The 20353-nt window shown below is 35.2% G+C and overlaps 1 protein-coding gene and 1 long non-coding RNA gene across 2 annotated transcripts; both read right to left on the reverse strand.

The window, feature by feature from the left end:
• Window positions 1–5795: 5795 nt before the first annotated feature.
• On the reverse strand, window positions 5796–6867 carry LOC141359299 (uncharacterized). Its single transcript, XM_073861536.1, has 3 exons — window positions 6567–6867; window positions 6289–6498; window positions 5796–6152 (listed from the first exon to the last, which is right to left on the reverse strand). The coding sequence occupies exons 1-3, from the start codon at window positions 6841–6843 to the stop codon at window positions 5815–5817; spliced, it is 825 nt and encodes a 274-aa protein (XP_073717637.1). The 5' UTR covers window positions 6844–6867; the 3' UTR covers window positions 5796–5814.
• A 10339-nt stretch (window positions 6868–17206) lies between these two features.
• Window positions 17207–19415, reverse strand: LOC141359311 (uncharacterized). Its single transcript, XR_012365725.1, has 4 exons — window positions 18110–19415; window positions 17845–17929; window positions 17588–17703; window positions 17207–17463 (listed from the first exon to the last, which is right to left on the reverse strand). It is a non-coding gene; the product is annotated as an uncharacterized lncRNA (long non-coding RNA).
• Window positions 19416–20353: the final 938 nt, after the last annotated feature.

Here is a 20353-nt window from a genome sequence, read left to right on the forward strand (position 1 = left end):
AGATCAGTCGACACTAACTTACTCCCATTTCAATTAGCATGTAGCAGACTGGTCACTGCCTAACAACTACAGTACAATAACAACATCAATATACCTGAATAACAATACAACAATAATTACATCCACAAAGAAAGAATAATCACTGTTACCTGTTGAGAAGAATTTTTGCCGTTGTTAGCCGTTTAGCATCGCGTATCACGGTTCAAAGTAATTATATTCATAAAGTAATTTCTTGAAGCTCAGGAGGGGAAATGTATGCCAAACGTTGTTGTGAAAGTAAATAACGTCAATTACAATCATAATTGTTCATTCCTTCAAGCCTTATGTGTTTACTGCTCGGTAAATCTCTGTTCTGATGTTTACTACCAGTGATCACAGATTGAATGAGTGACGTTGTTCAGGTGGTTTCCCGGGGGGAGGGATCAGGTAGCACAGAGGGGCGGGATGAGTTTTTTAAAACTTACTAACCGTCTCAGGCTTTCTCGACCGATTTTCAACATCGTAGACTACAGCTTTAAATAGACAAATTAAATGATAGTAATAATAAACATATTTAGTAAAACACTTGTTGATGGTGTTTTTTCCTGTTCTTATGTACAACAATACGTGCTGTCTTGAAGAGATCTGGTTAATTTACCCGTCTTCAGCTCTGAAAACAGAGACAGCACCTCTACCTGCTGGTCATTAACACATAAAAGCCCTTCACACCTCACAGCCACCACTCCTTTTAACCAGCTGTGAGGATTCCTGGAAACTTACACCAGTTCCTATATACATCCACATAGGTAAGGTTTCTGGATGTTTCATGAGTTTACTTCTGTGTATTACTTTTCCAAGCACAACTAAAGTTAAAGGCAGAGTGCACAATGTTTGAAAGCCAATGTTGATATTTGAAATCACCTAAACAAACACATCTATACCCCAGTAGAATCTGGACCTTCTTTTAAAAGACCCGCCCCACACATAAGCAACCCGGCAAGGATGTCGGTTAGTAGACACGCTCCTTACTGCTATAAGTGTGTTTTGGTAGTCGACCCGTCTCCTTTTCCAAAGCGTTTTTCAAACATTGTGCACTCCGCCTTTAAGCAGGAATTTCTCATCCGGTATTTGTCCGTATACAGCTTTATTCATGCAGATGGATCATTCAACATTACCAGAGTCTTGTCATTTGTAAACTCTGTTTGACTTCGATCAACATAAGGCTTCAATAGATTAACATGACACAAGCAAGTTTTTAATTTACGATCAATGATATATGGTCCACCATATTTAGCCTCCAATGCAGACCCAAATATTGGTAAAAGTACAAGTACTTGGTCTCCTGAGCTAAACATACGTTTACCTTTCTATCACACCATGACTTCATCTTCTCTTGAGATGCCTTCAAGTTTTTCTTTGCCAGTTCACATGCCCTACTAAGTCAAGGATTTAAATTAGAAAAATAATCCAAGAGGTTAGTTGGAGAAGAATGCTAAACAGCTAACCATCTCTCCCTTAACAAGTTCAGGTGACATTTAACAAAGTGACACAACACGCCCCTACCCCAATAAAATCTGGACCTTCTTTTGATAGACTCACCCTACACATACGCAACCCAGGCAATGATGTCAGTTAGTAGACACGCCCCTTAATGCTGATTGGCTACAAGTGTGTTTTTGTACTCGGATCACTCGTTTCTCAAAAATCATGCACCCCGCCTTTAAAAAATTAGAAAACTATTATCCCTAAGTGCTAGGATACTACTGTACATTTCAACATTTGATAGAGACATGAGAAGAAATAGATGCTGACTCAAGTGTGTACTGGATACATTATGATCAAGTGTTCACTTATAAATTAATTGTTTTTAATAATGAGGGATGACAGAGATTGATAGGTCGCTCCATGATGTTTGATGTCACAGAAAAATCCCATAATGCAATCTGAATTACAGTTATTTACTGTATAAATAGTTTGCAGTATTATACTGAGTGATATACAGTAAATAACTGTACAGAAATGTCTAACAGTGCAGTTTAGTGAATTAATATCGACATAACTTAAAATTAAATTTCAAGTTAGTTTCGTCCTTTCACAATTTCTGTCAATCTAAACTCTAAGAGTCTCTCTGTTTCTGAGGACTCATTGTTTTGTGTATGTTGTAGTACATTAGACTCTGTTGTGTGTCGCCCTCTCCTGGGATAAACTTGAAGTCTTTATGTGATAGATTTACAGCAGTGCATCATCTCTTCATGTTTCCCAGTAATGATATAATCCATACACTGTCAGAAACAAATGTTATAAATGATCTCTAGCTGTCACTGGGGCGGTACCCTTTTAAAAAGTAAACCTGTGCACATAAAGAGTTCATATTAATACCTCGAGGTACATACTGACACCACATATCTGTACCTAAATGGGGTCTTTACAAAGGGTACTGGCCCAGTGACAGTTTTGGGAACATTATTTTAATAAACTGTGAAAGTTCAACAATGTAGACAGAATTTTCAAGTTGATGTGACCCCTTTAAATTAAACATGACTTTGTTTTGTGTTATTTAGTGAATTCACTTTGGAAATCCTTTTGATCTGTACACCACAGAGAGACTCTTGTATATTTGGTGCAGTGTTGTTTTTGTCCACTAGAGGCAGTTGACTCGGCTGTATTGGGTGAACTTTTACATCTAACCTAAATGATGAAGTCAACTAAACACAGACATGCACACGGTTACTGTGATGTTTCAAGAAAATTACTTCATCTTAATATTTTCTTTATTGTAATGTGTGAATCCTCTGCGCATTGATGTTGATTTTGCCTGAAATAGGTGAGCAAATTAACCTAAGTAATTAGGTTAGTCATCTTTATTTAACTAAGTCTCCCAACTCTTTTTGAGTGAGACCTTGCAGAGAAGACACATTATTACACAAAGATGAAATTAAAAACAATACAAATAGAGAATTCACTATTTTAGACTTTTAATACTATGTAAATACTGAAATGTTATGTAAATGTATTTATACAAAATCGAGCCCAAAAATTGCAATAACACACTTTTTTTAACAAGCTTTTTATATTTTATATATATATTAAACTTTTAATATGTGCTTTAAACTTTCCAATGGTAATAAAATTATCAAGCTGTTGTTATATTCTGAGGATTAATTCATGACCAGAGTGCAGAATAAGCAAAATATTTTCTACTTAGTTCTGAATGAAACCTAAATACACTGAAGAGTCTGTTTGTAAGTGAAAGAAGACAAAAAAGTAAATACATGAATACGGCTTAAAGAAATAAATCAATGCTGCAGTCTCCTCAAGCTTAATGAAACCAAAAGACTGTATTATAAAATATACAACAATGACAATGAATTATAAAATATAAAAAGCTATGATACACAGTCAGTGTCTAAACTGTGAAATGAAGTGAAAGCAACAAGCATGTAAATAATGTCCCCATAGTCCAAAACATTTTAAAATAAACTGAACAAATGCTTTCCTAACTAGATTAAAGCACAGCCCTGTAATAAAATCCTAACCTAACTAAAACAGCATTGAGTTCAATAACAGTCTGACTTATAGTGAAGATGAAAGTAGATCACAGTATCATCTACATAAAGATGCACTATAGCAAAGTTTTTACAGGATTTATGTATTGTGATGTTACAGTTGATCTGACACTGACACAAGACTGATGAATGATAAACTCAATACTTCAATGAATAATTCATCTATTTCAGCATTAGATTATTTACACTGAGCTGTCATTAATATGTCACTGTATATGACATCACTGCATCACTGATGTCACTGCTGAGAGACTGTTGCTAGGTGATGATGTCATAAAGAGAGTTGTGACATCACTCCAGTAGTTCTGATGGACAGACAGCTGATCTACTCACAGACCTGCAACATCTAACAATGACAAACACACAGAAAGAGATAATGTTATAAAATCTGACCATTAGTTTATTTAACATACAGATATACAGATTTTCTCACCTCTATTTGTTTGTCATCAGTTTTGTTTTTAGATGAGTTCAACTTATTCATTCTGATGAAAAACCTGAAGAGTCAAAATTCACACTCTTACAATCTGAATTCATATCAGAATATTCACTGTATGTTATGCAGTTTTGAGTTTTACTTGATATTTTTACTTACCAGATCCATACAGCTCCTATAATGAGAAACTGAGGCAGAAACACCAACAGAGGAACAAACACTGAACTGTACACTACTGCTTCAGTGGCTTTGTCCATTTCTTCGGTGTTTCTGTCAGTTGTTTCATTGGTTTTGTCAATTGAATCTGAAGAAAGACAAACCTCAGAAACTTCAGAACATATCTTTACTCTTCATCTTCATTACAAAGATTCATGATGTTAAAATCAATACAGCAAATCTATCAGATAGATCACCTGAATGCAGGTATGAGAGGCTGTGCTACATTATGAATATCATCACAACTGAAGAGAGCAATGACCTTTTACCCGTGACTTACAGACTGTCACAGAGACAAATGAATAAAATCTTTTAATAAAACTGAATTGAAAATAATAATGACACAAATGTTTCTTTCATTATGAGATATACTGAAGTGTTTGACATATAAACTATAACTGCTACAATATTAATGATCAGCTATGAGTGCTGCACAGTGAAAGAAGCTCGGTGATGTCATAGCTGAGAATAAACCAATCAGCATCAAGGACTGAAACTCTCTCTTATATAATTTCATCAGATGTATGATGATATGTTGTGTTACCTCTTACAGTACAGGAATACTCTTGTAGCTCCTCACTGTTGATTGAGTCCAGGTACAGCTTGTTTAATAATGTCAATCCATCTGTTACCTGTTGTCCATTCTTATACCAGATGTAAGTATGTTTGTTATCCAGAGTGCATTTAGTTGAACAGCTTAATATCACTTTTTCTCCATCTATCACAGGGTCTGGACTGCTTCTCACTCGTGTATCTGAGATTTCATATAACAGAGTTCACGTCCACTTCTTTTTAAAGTTAGGTCTGAAATGTTTGATTCAGCTCAATTCAGTATGATGTGAATAATGGCAAAGTTATGCAGTCAAACACACACATACAAATAAAATATATAATGTGAACGCAGTTCAAAATGCTTTGAATAAAATTATCTGTCAAACACACGAGTTCAACATAAATATACAGTCAACATTTGAAGTGATTAAAAACATTTTTGTCTAAGAGCATCTTTTATTAACTTTTTTGATCAACATCAAATGTTGATTAGTTTATTTGTTTTAAATCTGTAGATCTCTGTGATGAGTGTCCTCAATATCAACATAAAGTCTTGATCAACTTTGCAAGTTTGTCACAAATCGCACACTTAGACAGAACGTGTAACAACGCATGAAACCAGTTTATACCAGCTTCAGTTTTAATACTGGATTAGACTGGTAAGTGCTGGTTTGCTGCTGGTCTGACTGCTTGACCAACATATTCACACTATTCACCAGCATCTGATCAACCCTGTTTGCAAGCTGGTAAACTGGATAGTCCAACTAATGAAGCCATTCAGATACAGCAGCATCATATATGCAGTACAAAACACATTATATTATTTTCAACATGGACAACCTCAAAAACAAGTGTAACATTCACAACATAAACATCATACAGCGTTCAGACGAGATGAAATTTTAGATGAATAACTCAAATGATTGATAGCATTGATATTTTAATATTTAAAATGTAATCTACTCATCGTTTAACAAAACATTACAAAAATTGTAAGGACCATAAATCTCTAGCATAAATATATTCACAAATCTGATCAGTGAAAGCAGCTTTACAGAGAGTTTATTATGAGCAGTTACCTGTAACAGTAAGATGGACTCCAGGTGAACCAGAAACTTCATCTGATGTGTTAGTGATGATGCTGAATCGATATATTCCAGTGTCATTTGTGCTGACGTCTTTGACTCTCAGTGTGTTTCCTACAAACTCCACACGACCAGAAAACTGATGATCCTCACGCAGATCACTGAGTTCCCCGTGATGATAGTAATGCCAGTATGTTTTCTCTACTGTATATCCAGTGGGATGTGAGTATGAAGAGTGAATATCTACTGTTGATCCCACTAAAGCACAAACTCTTCTAGAGGTGTAAGTCACACCCCAACAGCTACTGTTAGAAAGACCTGAAAGAGTCACAAAATACTGCTGTAACATTCACAATCAATTACAAACACACTCATACTGTATATGAATCAACAAGAAAACTGCAAAGTTTGTTCTTCCATTTTATTTAAAATATTTTATAAATGTCAGACTCACACACAGATGAAGAGGGATCTGAATCAGACTCAGAGCAGGAATAACTGTCAGTGTTTTCACTGGATGACACAAATATGCTTTGGTTATTTGTTAAATGTTGTCCATTCTTGAACCAGCGGAAATTATTTTCAGATGTTAAAGGGCAGGAGGAATCACAGCTCAGTTTTACTCGCTGTCCTGTAGATTCAGGATTCATCTTCACCTGTAAAACTAAATAATGAAAACCTTACATTAGATGAGAAATGAAAAGAGTTTAACTGGACTGAATGTAAATGTACCTGTTACTGTTAGATTGACTGTGACTGAGCTGAGATGTTTAACTCCATCCTTCATAATGAACATGAGCTGATATTCTCCACTGTCACTCTCTCTTGGATCATATATTATGAGTTGTGAGTAATCTTTACTGATCCACTGCTTCACTCGTCCTGAGTAATCTGAATCTAAAGTCAAATCTTCAGGTTCATCTTTGTTTCTCCAGTTTGTTCTCTGTTTCTGACTGAACCAGAACACAGTTGTGATGTTGATATTTGAGTAATCGCACCTCACTGTCATCAATCTCCCCCTCACATTACAAATATTCAGTTCATTACAGGTTACATTAAAGATATCCAATGTTTGGGACCCTGAAAATAAATATAATATTATTGACATTCGTAACACAGTATAATGTAAATGTAAATGTAATGTAAAGTCCTGCACTAGAGAACAATGATGCAAATTAATTTGAATAAATCTGAGTTTATTTATGAGTTTTTCTTTTTAATGTGACCTAGTTGATCTCAAGTTAGCTGATGTATTAATAATATTAACAAATTCAACTTTATTGTAAAAAGTTACAAACTATCTATCAACTTATCGGTGCCAATGTTTGATCTCAAGATGCACACCAGTATTTTTGTGTAAGGTATGTTTGTAAAAGTTACTTAAAGGAACAGTATGTAGGATTGTGGGCAAAACTGGTACTGCAATCACAAAACTTGTGGCTAAAACTGGTACTGCAATCACACAGCTAGTGGCCAATACACAAAATGACAACATAAACATCAGTTGAGGGCTGCAACTCCACTTTTTTAATGACAATATCCTGGACGGACCACTGTTGTGAGTGATATAAGTAACAAGGTAAAGTTCATTTGCGATTTATAGATTTGAAAGGAGTACGCACGTTTCCTGCGCGTACGTTCGGTTTATACATCACACGTACGCAGTTTTTGTTAAATGATCGTAAGATCAAATGTAGGATGCTTTTTACGCAGCATTTTATAAATGAGGCCCCTGGATTAATCTAAACCCTGTCTGGGAAACTGACCCAACAGCGTTACCTAAGTCATTACATTACTCTCCCAAATGAGTTGCTGATATAAATCACAACCAGGAATCCCTGATAGAAGAGAAAATATAGGAATGTATTACTCTGTTCTAGAGAGAGAGAGAGAGAGAGAGAGAGAAAGAGAGAGAGAGAGAGAGAGAGAGAGAGAGAGAGAGAACCCAGATGCAGGCTTTGCATGTACAGATACAGTACAAGGTTTATTGGGTACAAAAGAAAACCCAAATGGTGCCTAAAACACCTAAAGGCACCAACAAAGACAGATGAAAACAGAATAAGACTACACAAAACTATGACAGGAACTACTTGAATGCTTAACAGTAAACTTGACAATAACTTACTAGACTAGCAGAGTACACATGAGTAAGAACATCAACCCCTTCAATACGATACAAATTTGCATCCGATCAACCTCAATCGTATTGATTTAGGTGTTTACATGAAGGCTTTTTTGTTATATTTTTTGGCCAGTTTTTGTCTTTATTCAATAGTGTTTTTAGGGAAGGACAGGAAAGTACAGGAAGGAGAGAAGGGTATGAGATCAGCAAATGACCACGAGCCGGGAATCAAACTCGGGTCGCCAAAAGTGCGAAAGCACCACATGTTGGAGCGCTGCCCACTACACCATCAGCTCCAACTACATGAAGGCTTTTCAATACGATTACAAACAGACGTATCTAGTGGTGTCTCTCTTTCTTACTCTGTTCTCTATACTATCAGATAATATCTCATACACGTTTGAAACAGTTAATTGTATTATTTACCATTTCATGCATTTATAGTTTAACCAATTCAAGTTTTATTTCAGTGTTGTTATCTCTACTTACACTGTCAGAAATATTATGTCCTAATAAGTATTTACATGCCTCAGATGTATTAATATGTACCTTTGAGATACTTATATGCACTGTTTAGGTAAAAATAAAGTTTACTTTTGAAAGGGCACTGCCCCGGTGACAGCTGTACATTTTCTTGTTTGAATAATTAAGGTTTGTACTGACTCTTGTCTTATATCACTGTCTTAATGCAGTAAACAACACTGATGCTTTTCCCAAATGTCTAACAACCACAAAACTGTCATCTACTCAAAAGTGTTCATACCTTGAATGTGTAACAGCAGGATCAATGATGAGAGTCTGAAGTTCATGATGTAGTTTTGTAGAAAGTCACATAAGACCCAAAACACTTTTCTTATTCCTGAGAAAAAACAAAACATCATTGTGACGCTCAATTCATCAGACAGTTATTACAGTAAAATAAAACACAACTAACATGCTTGTTTTTTGTAACATAATACATATACATGTGAATACATACGTGCTCGTGGAGATCTCTGACTTTAACCGGTTTGTAAAGTTGTGTCAATATCTGAAGTTGGGGTAGATCATTTAATGATCTGATTATCGTACTCAAGCGGATGTTAAAGAAAGACTCTCCTTCACTTTTTGAGACTTTTCATACCATAAGAAGGAGGAAAGCATTTCATAACATGATTGAATTTTACATAATCTGACAACTTTTCTTATCTTTATGCGTAGCTGTTATTTGTTGAAGAGTCCTGTAAACAGTGACGTGTTTACCATTTTGGGGCCCTAAAGAAAGTCCAAGAAACTGGAGCCCCAGATGCCCCAACATTGCCTGAAGGGTTTTCAATTGCATGACAGTAATATTGAGTATATAGAATTAAGTTAGACATATAAAAACAGATTTGTTTTATTTTGGACTGCTTAACATAACATGGTATAAGACAAAAAAACTTGTTTTAAAAAATTGAAATAGTGCCCATTGTCCTTTTCAACATGATACAGAATTATTCTCTTTATTAAAATAAAGGTCTTGGTTTAACCTTAAGCTAGTGGTTCCCAAACTTTTTCCACCGGCCTCCTTTTGTACAGAAAAATATTTTCAAGTCCCTCTCAGATCTATCCTTTGCTTGCAAATTCCTTATAGGATGTATTTAAAACAATGTAATTTATACACTACTGCAACTTCAGTCTGTGATCTTACTAAAAAACTACATAAGAAAAAACGGTGAAGCATTAGATTACGATTCAGACTGATCTAACAAACTGAACTAATAACACCAGCAATAGACGTTGTAAATTGGTTATTGTCTGGATTTGTAATGGGAATCACATAACTCTTATTTTCATATTGCAGAAACAAACTTACTGTGAGATACAACAAGCATATAGACGCCACTGCCTGTAAAAGATGTCTCTTATCTTTACTTCATCTTTTATGTTTTCAGCAGAAAATAATCTAATCATTAATCTTCATCTTTTTACTGCTAGTGCTCTTATTCTTGAGCAACAGTCTCAACTCGATTCACAGGACAGATTATGTTTCATATTTTTATAAACTTGTTCCTATCCTTATTAATAAACTGAGACAGAAATAATCTGCACATTTTTATATTTACATTTAACTTTTGGGGAAACTGAATGTAATTGTTTCTCTGAAGTAAAACTTGTTAACAAAAATGTTAAATGGAGCTGATAGTAACATATTTAGTAAACTGTGTGCGCTCACTTAGTCTACGAGTTCGTAGGGTTTCACATCTGTAATTTTTACACTTCGAAGTGTGCTCATCAGCGCCCCCTTGCCTGCAGCAGGCTTTGCGCACTTTACCAACCCAGAAGCCCTTGCGAAAGAGCAGTCAGACCAATCAGACGACGGATACATAACTCAAATATATTTTTTTAATTCTGAAGACACAGATTAAAGATAAGGAGAGGAAACACAGCTGCAAAAATCAGTGTCGTGTTCTTGAATCAGCATAAAAACTTGATCGGCTTTGCCACAAACCACCCACTTAAACAGGATGAGACTGTGTGATAGACATCTCTGCCCAGAAAACCAGTTTATACCAGCTTCAGTTTAATACTAGATTAGACTTGTAAGCAAAACACATCATATCAGAGACAACCTCAAAAACAAGTGTAAAATTCACAACATAAACATCACTTCATGACACGGCTTTTTAATTTCCTTTTTCAGTTTTTAAAATGTTATTTAATTATTGTTTAACAAAAGATAAATAAAACACAAATGGTAAAAGCTCTTATGATCAATAGCATCACTTTAGTGCTTATAAATGTGTAAATACAGCATTATTATGAGCTGTTGAAGTTGTAGTAGATCATTTAATGATATTATCTCATTTTCTTGTACTCAAGCGGATGTTAAAGAAACTCTTTTTGACACTTTTTATAGCATAAGAAGAAGGAAAGCATTTCATAACATGCTTGAACTTTACATATTTTGACAACTATTACATATTATTATATTAAAATTTAATTTATAGCTGTTAATTATTGCTGAGTCATGTAAAAGATGTCTCTTATCTTTACTTCATCTTTTATGTCTCCAGCAGAAAAAAATCTAATCATTAATCTTCATCTTTTTACTGCTAGTGCTCTTATTCTTATTCTCAATTCGATTCACAGGACAGATTATATTTTATATTTTTATAAACCTGTTCCTTTCATTACTAATAAACTGAGGTAATAATGCATATGTTTTATACTCCACATGACCAGCAAACCGATGAACCTCACGCAGATCCTTTAGTTTCCAAGCATTAATATTTAACAAATGGATTATGTTTTCTCGACTGTATATCCAGTGGGATGTGAATATGAAGAGTGTATATCTACTGTTGATCCCACTAAAGTACAAACTCTGCTAGAGGTGTAAGTCACACCCCAACAGCTACAAGACATAAAACTTCAATATTACTCCAGTAAGGTCCTGTCCCTAATAGCGCACTTCATGTGGACTTTCGGTCTCGTGGCCTTAAATTGTGCATGCTCACTTAGTCTACAAGTCCTATCATTTATAAGCTCTGAAGTCCACACTGCTGCAGGCTTCATCACTTTACCCAGAAGTCCTTGCAAAAGAGCAATCAGACCAATAAGACAACGGATGGGAGGAGTTAACACTGATTAGCAACTTCTCTTCTTATTTTCGGCATGACGCTCGAGTCTGTCCCAAAATACGACTCTGGTGCACCGTTGTGTACAAGGGTCCCTAAAGTCTGAAGTACATGATGTCATCAAAGTTTGGACTCTGAGGAAATCCACAAGTTCAGGGTGTGTCATTTGGGACAGGGCTTCAGTGGAGCCGTCATCCTCCATTGTGCTGCAATCATGTGACTGCGTGCGGTGTCCATTATCGATGATGCACGACACATCTTGATATGGGAATATCGGATCTGTCCGCTTACATTGCGGGCGTGAATGCATGTATCCGATTCATATCCGATTTATTTCCACATATGAATGAGGCCTGAAACCTCTTAGAAAATATCTGAATTTATGCACTTTATTCCTGCTTACACATTTGTGGGTCATCAATCTGTGCCGCATGAGGGAAAAATCTGAATTGAGTCACTTCGAGCAATGCAATGTAAATGCGGCCTATCAAACAACAGACAACAAAAGAAAAATCATTTTTTTAGCTTTTAAAAGATTAATTCATTTATGGAATGAAGACAGTTTTTTTATTTTTATACTGTTAGACTTTATTTGTAACTTTGTTCTTTTCTATTTTCATATGTTTTCAATTTCTTGATTGATTTTTTCCCCCTTTTTTGCTGATCCAAAATTATTTAATCCGTGACTCAAAAAACGTAATGTTATCAGTTTAATCTTTGTAAAATTATGTAATTTGAGAGTAGTTATTAATAGGGCTGGGTATTGTTAGGAATTTCACAATTCGATTCGATTCCGATTCTTGGGGCTTCGATTCAATTCGATTCGATTCAATTCGATATTGATTTGTTTGCTTCAATATCGATTCAATAATAAGTAGATACACAAGTAATTAAGTACCTGAGTAGCCTATTTTAATTTTAGCTTTTGGTGCAGACTTGAACGGAGTGCAGCTGCTGTTTGCCATCTTGCTGTTTTGGTAAAGCGTGTTTTGGTTAAGCGTGTCTTGTAAAACGCTGAAAAGCATCTCAAATAAGGGGCCGAAAATATTGATTATGACTACATTTTCCTATATTTAAACTGCATAACAACAAAATCAGTGCATTGTACAATAGGCTTTTTCTACAAACATGCATTTTCAAACTGCATACAACAAAATTAGTGCATTGTAAGATGTCCAAGTAGGCTTTTTCTACATCCAGACATGTTCATATGTTGTATTTTAAAACTGCATAACAACATAAGTGCACTGTAAGATGCTTTCATTTACTATAAAGGGGTAAATAAGAGCCATATCACACTCATTGAGAATTAAACTTATTTACTCACTTTAGTACACATAACAAAAAAGTTTACAATATGTAACATAACATTGTTTTATGCTGTTTTTGACAAAGCTAATTATTTCACCACCCCTATTTAAACTACAACAGCCATCTTAATAATTGGCAAACATTAGTCTAGCTTCTAATAAGAGAAATTATACTTTTAGATTTCGCTAGAGCAGTAAAATCAGGTGTATGTTTGTCAGTAGATACGCGTTCAGTGGTGCAGGTGTTGGGCGCGATAGGTGATTAACTGTTACTAATCGTTTCAATGCGTTTCCTTTATTAAGACATCTAATGTCATTGTGGATAAGCAAGTCATCATTGAGCCGACATATCAAACAACAACTGTCGGAAAAGGCGGTTTTGTAAGATGGAAATACAAGAAGTCTCACCACTGTCAGTCATCGCGTCTTGATATGCGGGCGCGAGCGGCTCGCGTCGCGTTGGATCAAAGCGCAAATATAAACACGTGACACAGCTGCTCGCGCCGGTCACGTGACTCGCGCTCTGCATCTCATGCTGCAACAGATGCGCGCTCATCAACTCGTAACTGTAGGGCCCGTTGTCCAACTACATTTATTTTAATTCTACATTTATTTATTCTAGAGATGTCTTTTTCACAGACTACATAAAGGGCCGGATCAAATTACCTTGGGGGGCGGGCGCTAGAGTGTTGCCCACCCACAGCCCCGCCATTGGCCGGTTGGCTGAATCGATTCATAGGATTTGATGAATCGATATTGAATTGAGGCACAAATAATTGCAATGCATTGATGAATCGATAGTTTTTACCCAGCCCTAGTTATTAAGATCCACCCTAGTTCAATAAGGTCCTCTCAGTCTGGCCTCACCACTGATTGGTTTGTTGGGAGAATCCATTAAGAGTCACAGATGGGACAGTGTTGATAAAAAGCTTTCACAACAATGAAAAGTTCAAACAGGCCTAAAAGTGTCAAAAACTTTTTTTTATTGATTTTAACATTTAAACCAGTTTTTAAAACAGTTACTGACCAATCAGAATAAACTATTTATATGTATTTTTTATGTTTTTATCTTTATTTAACCAAAAATTATTTTTCATTTGTTTATTTTTAAAGAAGCAGAAAATAACCGACAAATTATAAACCTAAATGTTTGGTGTTTACTGTCAGTATCCTTCAGCTGATACAAGTTACGCATTCGTCTCCCGTTGCATCATGGGAAATATGAGTGAATGAGTGTACATCGAATGCACCCTCAAAATCAGAGTGCATTGTGGGTAAAAAGTAGTGAATGAATGTAGGGAATGAAGTTGTTCACTCAAGTTTCGGACACCACTACAAAATGGCCGACACCCGATATAGTGCACTATATAGTGGATAGGGAGCGGTTTCAGACACAGCTATGAACAGACAGCTGATCTACTCACAGACCTGCAACATCTAACAATGACAAACACACAGAAAGAGATAATGTTATAAAATCTGACCATTAGTTTATTGTATTATAGAAGATTATAAAGTATTTCTCATCTCTTTTTGTTTTTTTTATCAGTTTTGTTTTTAGATGAACTCAGTTTATTCATGCTGATGAAAAAGCTGTGGTATCAAAAGTCATACTCTTAAAATCTGAATTCATATCAGAATATTCACTGTATGTTATGCAGTTTTGAGTTTTGCTTGATATTTTTCTTACCACATCCACAGAGCTTCAATGATGAGAAACTGAGGCAGAAACACCAACAGAGAGAGAAACACTGAGCTGTCCACTGCTTCATTTGTTTTGTCTATTGTATCTGAAAAAGACACAAACTCAGTTATATTCAGAAAAGGCAGAACATTCAGAATTAGACTTTTCTGTGATTCTCAGATTTCAGTCTCACTGCAGCCGTTATCACAGCACTACTCAGCAAATAACCATCATGACAGCTGTGTGCATATTTTCAAAATAACACAAAAGTTCTGAGTGATGCGCTATGCTGTTCAGTGCCACTGGCAGCGCTAAAACACTTTCACTTTTGGTTGTGTTAGTACATTTAAAGTACACCTAGAAATAATAAATTTCACCTTGATTGTGTTTCCTTATCTTCCCCAGTAATGATGGTACACAAAACAACACGGCACACCGTGGCACCTGACTTTGAAACCTGCAGAAGCTGCGCCAGTGACTTATTTGACTTATTAGGCAATAACTAACCAAGATGTGTTCTTGTACTTGTAATTTTGACAGACCTGCTCGCTTGAACATTTCTGTAATTTTGTAGCATCTCGCTGCGTCTGTGGCCAGGGCTTTTTTACCTTCTCTCCTCATCCATGTGTTTGTGCTCCCTTTTAATTGCACAATTGTTAGATATAGCCAAAGAGGCAGTGCGTGGCAGTCGTTTGGAAATGTAGCATTTTGAAGTAGACTCTGTCTGACTAAGCTTGCGCTATTTAATGTGCACATCTGGTGTGCGTTACCTGCGAGTTGTCCTACACAGACGTGGTGCATAAGAACATGTTAAATAATCATAACACAAGCACACCGTATCTTTAACATTTATTTAACCGCAACAATGATGGGATAGCTGTTTATTGATGAATAGATCGCAATTATACATGTCGCATGTTAAACACAAGAAAGTAAATGTCTTTTAAAGGTTTTATTACAAAAAATAACAATTTCAATACAAATAAAAACGATGCAATTTTTTTCATCAATGTTAAACTGGTGGTCTTTTTCTTCCTCCGTCATCAAAATAGGAAATCAGCATGGCGCCAGCGCAACTGGCTTTTAAAGGGGATGAGAGCTGAGACTCTCACTGGTTTATTGCACGTTACACCTAAAACACACCCGTTACTCATTACCAGAATAGGAACAACCCTTTTATACTGTGTACTTGCCGCACAAACCATTTTTCCAGTCTTTAAATGAGCAAGATTGGATTTAGAGATGCCTTTTAGACTGTGCGCTTTAGGCAAGATCACTAATCAATAATTAGATCATTAAAATATATTTAGATCATTAAAATAGGGCCCTGAATATTCATCATGACTATTGCTATATCAACCGTTATGTTTGTTGGGGCCATTTTTTTTTGGGGGGGGGGGGTTGTCTTCAACGTTTCTGTGTTTCAGCAAATGGAATAATTTTTGATGACAAATCTTATATTTACACATATTTTAAGAAAAGGCTTTGAAATGTTTCAAAAACTCAACAATATACCGTGGGCAAATTTACCAACCTTTTATTTTGTTAGTGGCCACTAAATTAAACTGCTGCAAAAATGTATCAAATGAATCTTTTTCCGGGTTTTTTTTTTGCATAAATTTGTTAACCAACCTCAGTACTAATCAAAACTTACAAATGTTTACAAAAATTCCATGATTTTAACTCTTTACTTACCAAGTTTATTAGTGGTGTCACTAATTTAGGGGGGAAAACACACACAAAATGACTGATTTTCAATATAAAAAGTGATTGTAAACTGGAATTTCTTTTACCTTTTTCACAGTCTTGGGCATGTAAAGGATTAGTAAAAACATTGGCTTTGAAGCATTTATAGTTTTTGTGAAGCATCAGATTTTTTTTCTCCTTCGTTTATTGTTGGTGGCCATTTTTGCCACATTGACTTCCATTATAACAAAATTTTTTGATTGCAGAGCCATGACACCTTATTATCATGCATTTTTGATTCTTTGTGGTTTTTCCTTTTGCAAAAAGGTAAAATTGGTCATTTTTCCTGTTGATCACCATGTGGCAAGATTAATGGTGTCACATGGTGATCAACAGTAAAAATAAATAGTGTAAACATGCACAATTTGCAAACTATTACACTCTTAAGAAAAATGGTTCTATATAGTACCAAATAAGGGTTCTTCAGCTTGTAACAATAGCAGCACCCTCTTTGGTACTATATAGAACCCTTTTTTAGATGGTTCTATATAGAACCTTGCCTTGAAAAGTGCTACATAGAACCTCAGTGGTGCTATAAAAAACCCTTTTCATTTATTAGCAGTCAGGAGGGTTATTTTGTTTATATTTTTGTTTTTTATTTATAGCACTTTACACGGTTTAACAGTTTAAAAACAGAACCGCAAGACATCAGAAAAATACTTTTATTTTCACGTTTTCATTACATGAGATATACAATAATAAATATGTGCATTAAAATCAGAATCATTGGCAAAGACAATCATTCTAAATAGACAACAATAACATGAAATTAATAAAATCATGACAAATGCCACATCAAAACATGCAAATGACAATAAATACTGAATATTAACATATTATGACATTACATTTAGATGTATACATTTTAGCACAAACAGATAAATGGCATAGAATACAAATGAATAGGATGTTAATAATACATTACTAACTATAAAAATTAATGTGTCAATGTTAGAATCTCGCCAAAAAAGTCCATATTATTTTGTTTGCTGGGTCATTGTACAGTACATACTCCATCCAATGTTTAGTCAGATAAGAGTAAGATAAAAGATGGCCGCTATTGTCATGTTGATCTTAAGACGCAGGCTGTGATTAACACAGATCTCCATCACCTGGCTGTGGTCATCATCATACAAAGGTTGAGCATCAGGCTGAACAAGACTTGGATCTGTTGGAGATGGGAGAAAGGATAAGACATAGAGACAAAACAAGTTAATATTAGCCTGGAGTTTGCTTACATACTGTGTGTAAAACATGATTTGACAGAAGTTTTATGATTCTGCTCAAGCTACCCGTTTTGTCAGTAAATAGGTGAATGGTTGGCGAGAGATTTATTCATAAATTGAATAAAAATAAACCACTGTTATCAAGTCAATGGCCGACCTGCAGAGCTTCACTCATGATCCACCTACAACAGATAGACAAAAATAATAAGTAATTATGATATTACACGTAAATGTGCCACAAGATCACACAATCTCCAAAATGTTTAAACAGTAAATAACTATTTTTTTAATGCCAGCATTGAAAGAAACATGCATATAATCACCTTTAAAAACAGGATGTGTCTCTCATATCAAGTGGTCATAAGCACTGCCTTCACTCCCAGTAAGATTACCTCACATATGAAATCTCTGAAATATCAATAAAAAAACTAAACACATGTTGTACCACATTCTTTTCATAATTAGTTTAATAAAGGTAATGTTCAATATACATGTATTCGCTTTTTAACACTTTAACAAATCATTATCCTAAGTGTTAAAGCAGAGTCCTCTAAATATATCATTTAAAAATTAATGTATGAAGCTTACCTGTTATAATGGGAATGAAGCTTACAGTATAAAGTTTACCTGCTATAAAATAAATAAATTACAATAAGAACACACAAAGCTTCAATTTTCATAATGTTTTTAACAGTAAATGATGATTATTTTCCTCTCTTACCTGTTTGTGTTGTTAGTCTGCAGGCGATTCAGCAAGACTGATGATTTAGGGCTTTTACAGGTGAAAATAATCAGGAGGCAGCTTGAAAATAACTGACTAAATTTAAAATCAAAAAAGGAGGGAACTGAAGAACCCTTTTTGTCAAGACAAAGAACCATTTCGGGAAAAAAGGGTTCTTCAGTAAGCTATGGTTCTATATAGAACCTTTACCATCATTTCAGAACCTTTGAAGAATCATTTTTCTTAAGAGTGTATGATAAATAGCAATAATCATGTATAGTGACATTATAACAGCCAATGTTATGAAATAATGCAACGTACACAATTAACTTTGTCATAGCATTTTGTAATGTTAACATTACAATAAAAAAACACAAATGAAATTAAACAGTAGACATAGACTATAGACTGTTTACTTGTGATTTAGCTGCAATCATGTAAAAAACGTTATAAGTCAGCAAACGCGGTAGGCTACTTTATTGTTATAGGCCTACTCTTGGAAAAAACTTCTTATTATCCTATTACCATCATCTGTAGTTTAGTAGACTATGCAGTAGCCTAATATTTGTATGAAATTGTGAAACATTACCTGGTCATTATCTTTAGAGGTGTATATACGGTTTCATCGGACGCACGTGACACACGTCTGGATCCGAACCTTACTTCCGGTTTCATTTTTTTAATGGTCTGACTAGTTGCTAAACTGATCTCTTTAACAAATGCCTCGTCGAAAATAACTAATGTTTTGGATTGTTAGGTATCTATGTGTTGGTTTTTTGCTTGTTATATAAATAAACTACGTTTAAAGAACTTTGTAAACAGATTTTACCGGAAGTTACGCGAAAATTAAAAGTTGTGATTTTCTAATGAAGCAGAGATCAGGGAGCTTGTCAAATATCCACTCTGAAGCTGAAATCATTCACCAGCATTCACGCTCTCCTTTAAAAAATTCCAGGATGCATTTTCCGAGTATTTTTCGGAATGTGTGTGAAAAGGGCTTAAGGGGAATATTTTCAGGCACTGCATAATATTGCGCCTCCTGCAGTCATGTTACACTAAAGTGTTTCCTATAACTGACACAATATTAATGATCAGCTATGAGTGCTGCACAATGAGAATTAAAGTAACTCAGTGATGATGTCATAGCTGTAAATAAACCAATCAGCATCAAGGACAGAAACTCTCTTATATAATTTCATCAGCTGTATGAGGAGATGTTGTGTTACCTCTTACAGTACAGGAATACTCTTGTAGCTCCTCACTGTTGATTGAGTCCAGGTACAGCTTGTTTAATAATCTCAATCCATCTGTTACCTGTTGTCCATTCTTATACCAGATGTAAGTATGTTTGTTATCCAGAGTGCATTCAGTTGAACAGCTTAATATCACTTTTTCTCCATCTATTACAGGCTTTGGACTGCTTATCACTTGTGTATCTGAGATTTCATAAAACAGAGTTCACATAAACTACTTTTCCAAGTTGGGCCTCATATTTTTGATTCAGCTCATTTGATAAAGCATGACCTAAACCTCTTATCACAGTCGTGCTGATATCAGACTCCTACTCGAGCTATAATGCTTCAGTATAATGAGTGCTGCACAGAGAGTTTATTATGAGCAGTTACCTGTAACAGTAAGAAAGACTCCAGGAGAACCAGAAACTTCATCTGATGTGCTAGTGATGATGTTGAAGTGATATCGTCCAGCGTCACTCATGCTGGCATTTTTTATTCTCAGTGTGTTTCCCAGATACTCCACACGACCAGAAAACTGATGATCCTCACGCAGATCCAAATGAGTGAATGGCAAACTCCAGTATGTTTTATTTACTGTATATCCAGTGGGATGTGAGTATGAAGAGTGAATATCTACTGTTGATCCCACTAAAGCACAAACTCTTCTAGAGGTGTAAGTCACACCCCAACAGCTACTGTTAGAAAGACCTGAAAGAGTCACAAATCACTGCTGTAACATTCACAATCAATTACAAACACACTCATACTGTATAAGAATCAACAAGATAACTTAGAAAAGTTTATTCTTCCATTTTAATTTAAATATTTTATAAATGTCAGACTCACACACAGATGAAGAGGACTCTGAAACAGGCT

Source organism: Misgurnus anguillicaudatus, chromosome 23 (assembly GCF_027580225.2).
Source record: "Misgurnus anguillicaudatus chromosome 23, ASM2758022v2, whole genome shotgun sequence".
Taxonomy (NCBI): Eukaryota; Metazoa; Chordata; class Actinopteri; order Cypriniformes; family Cobitidae; genus Misgurnus; species Misgurnus anguillicaudatus.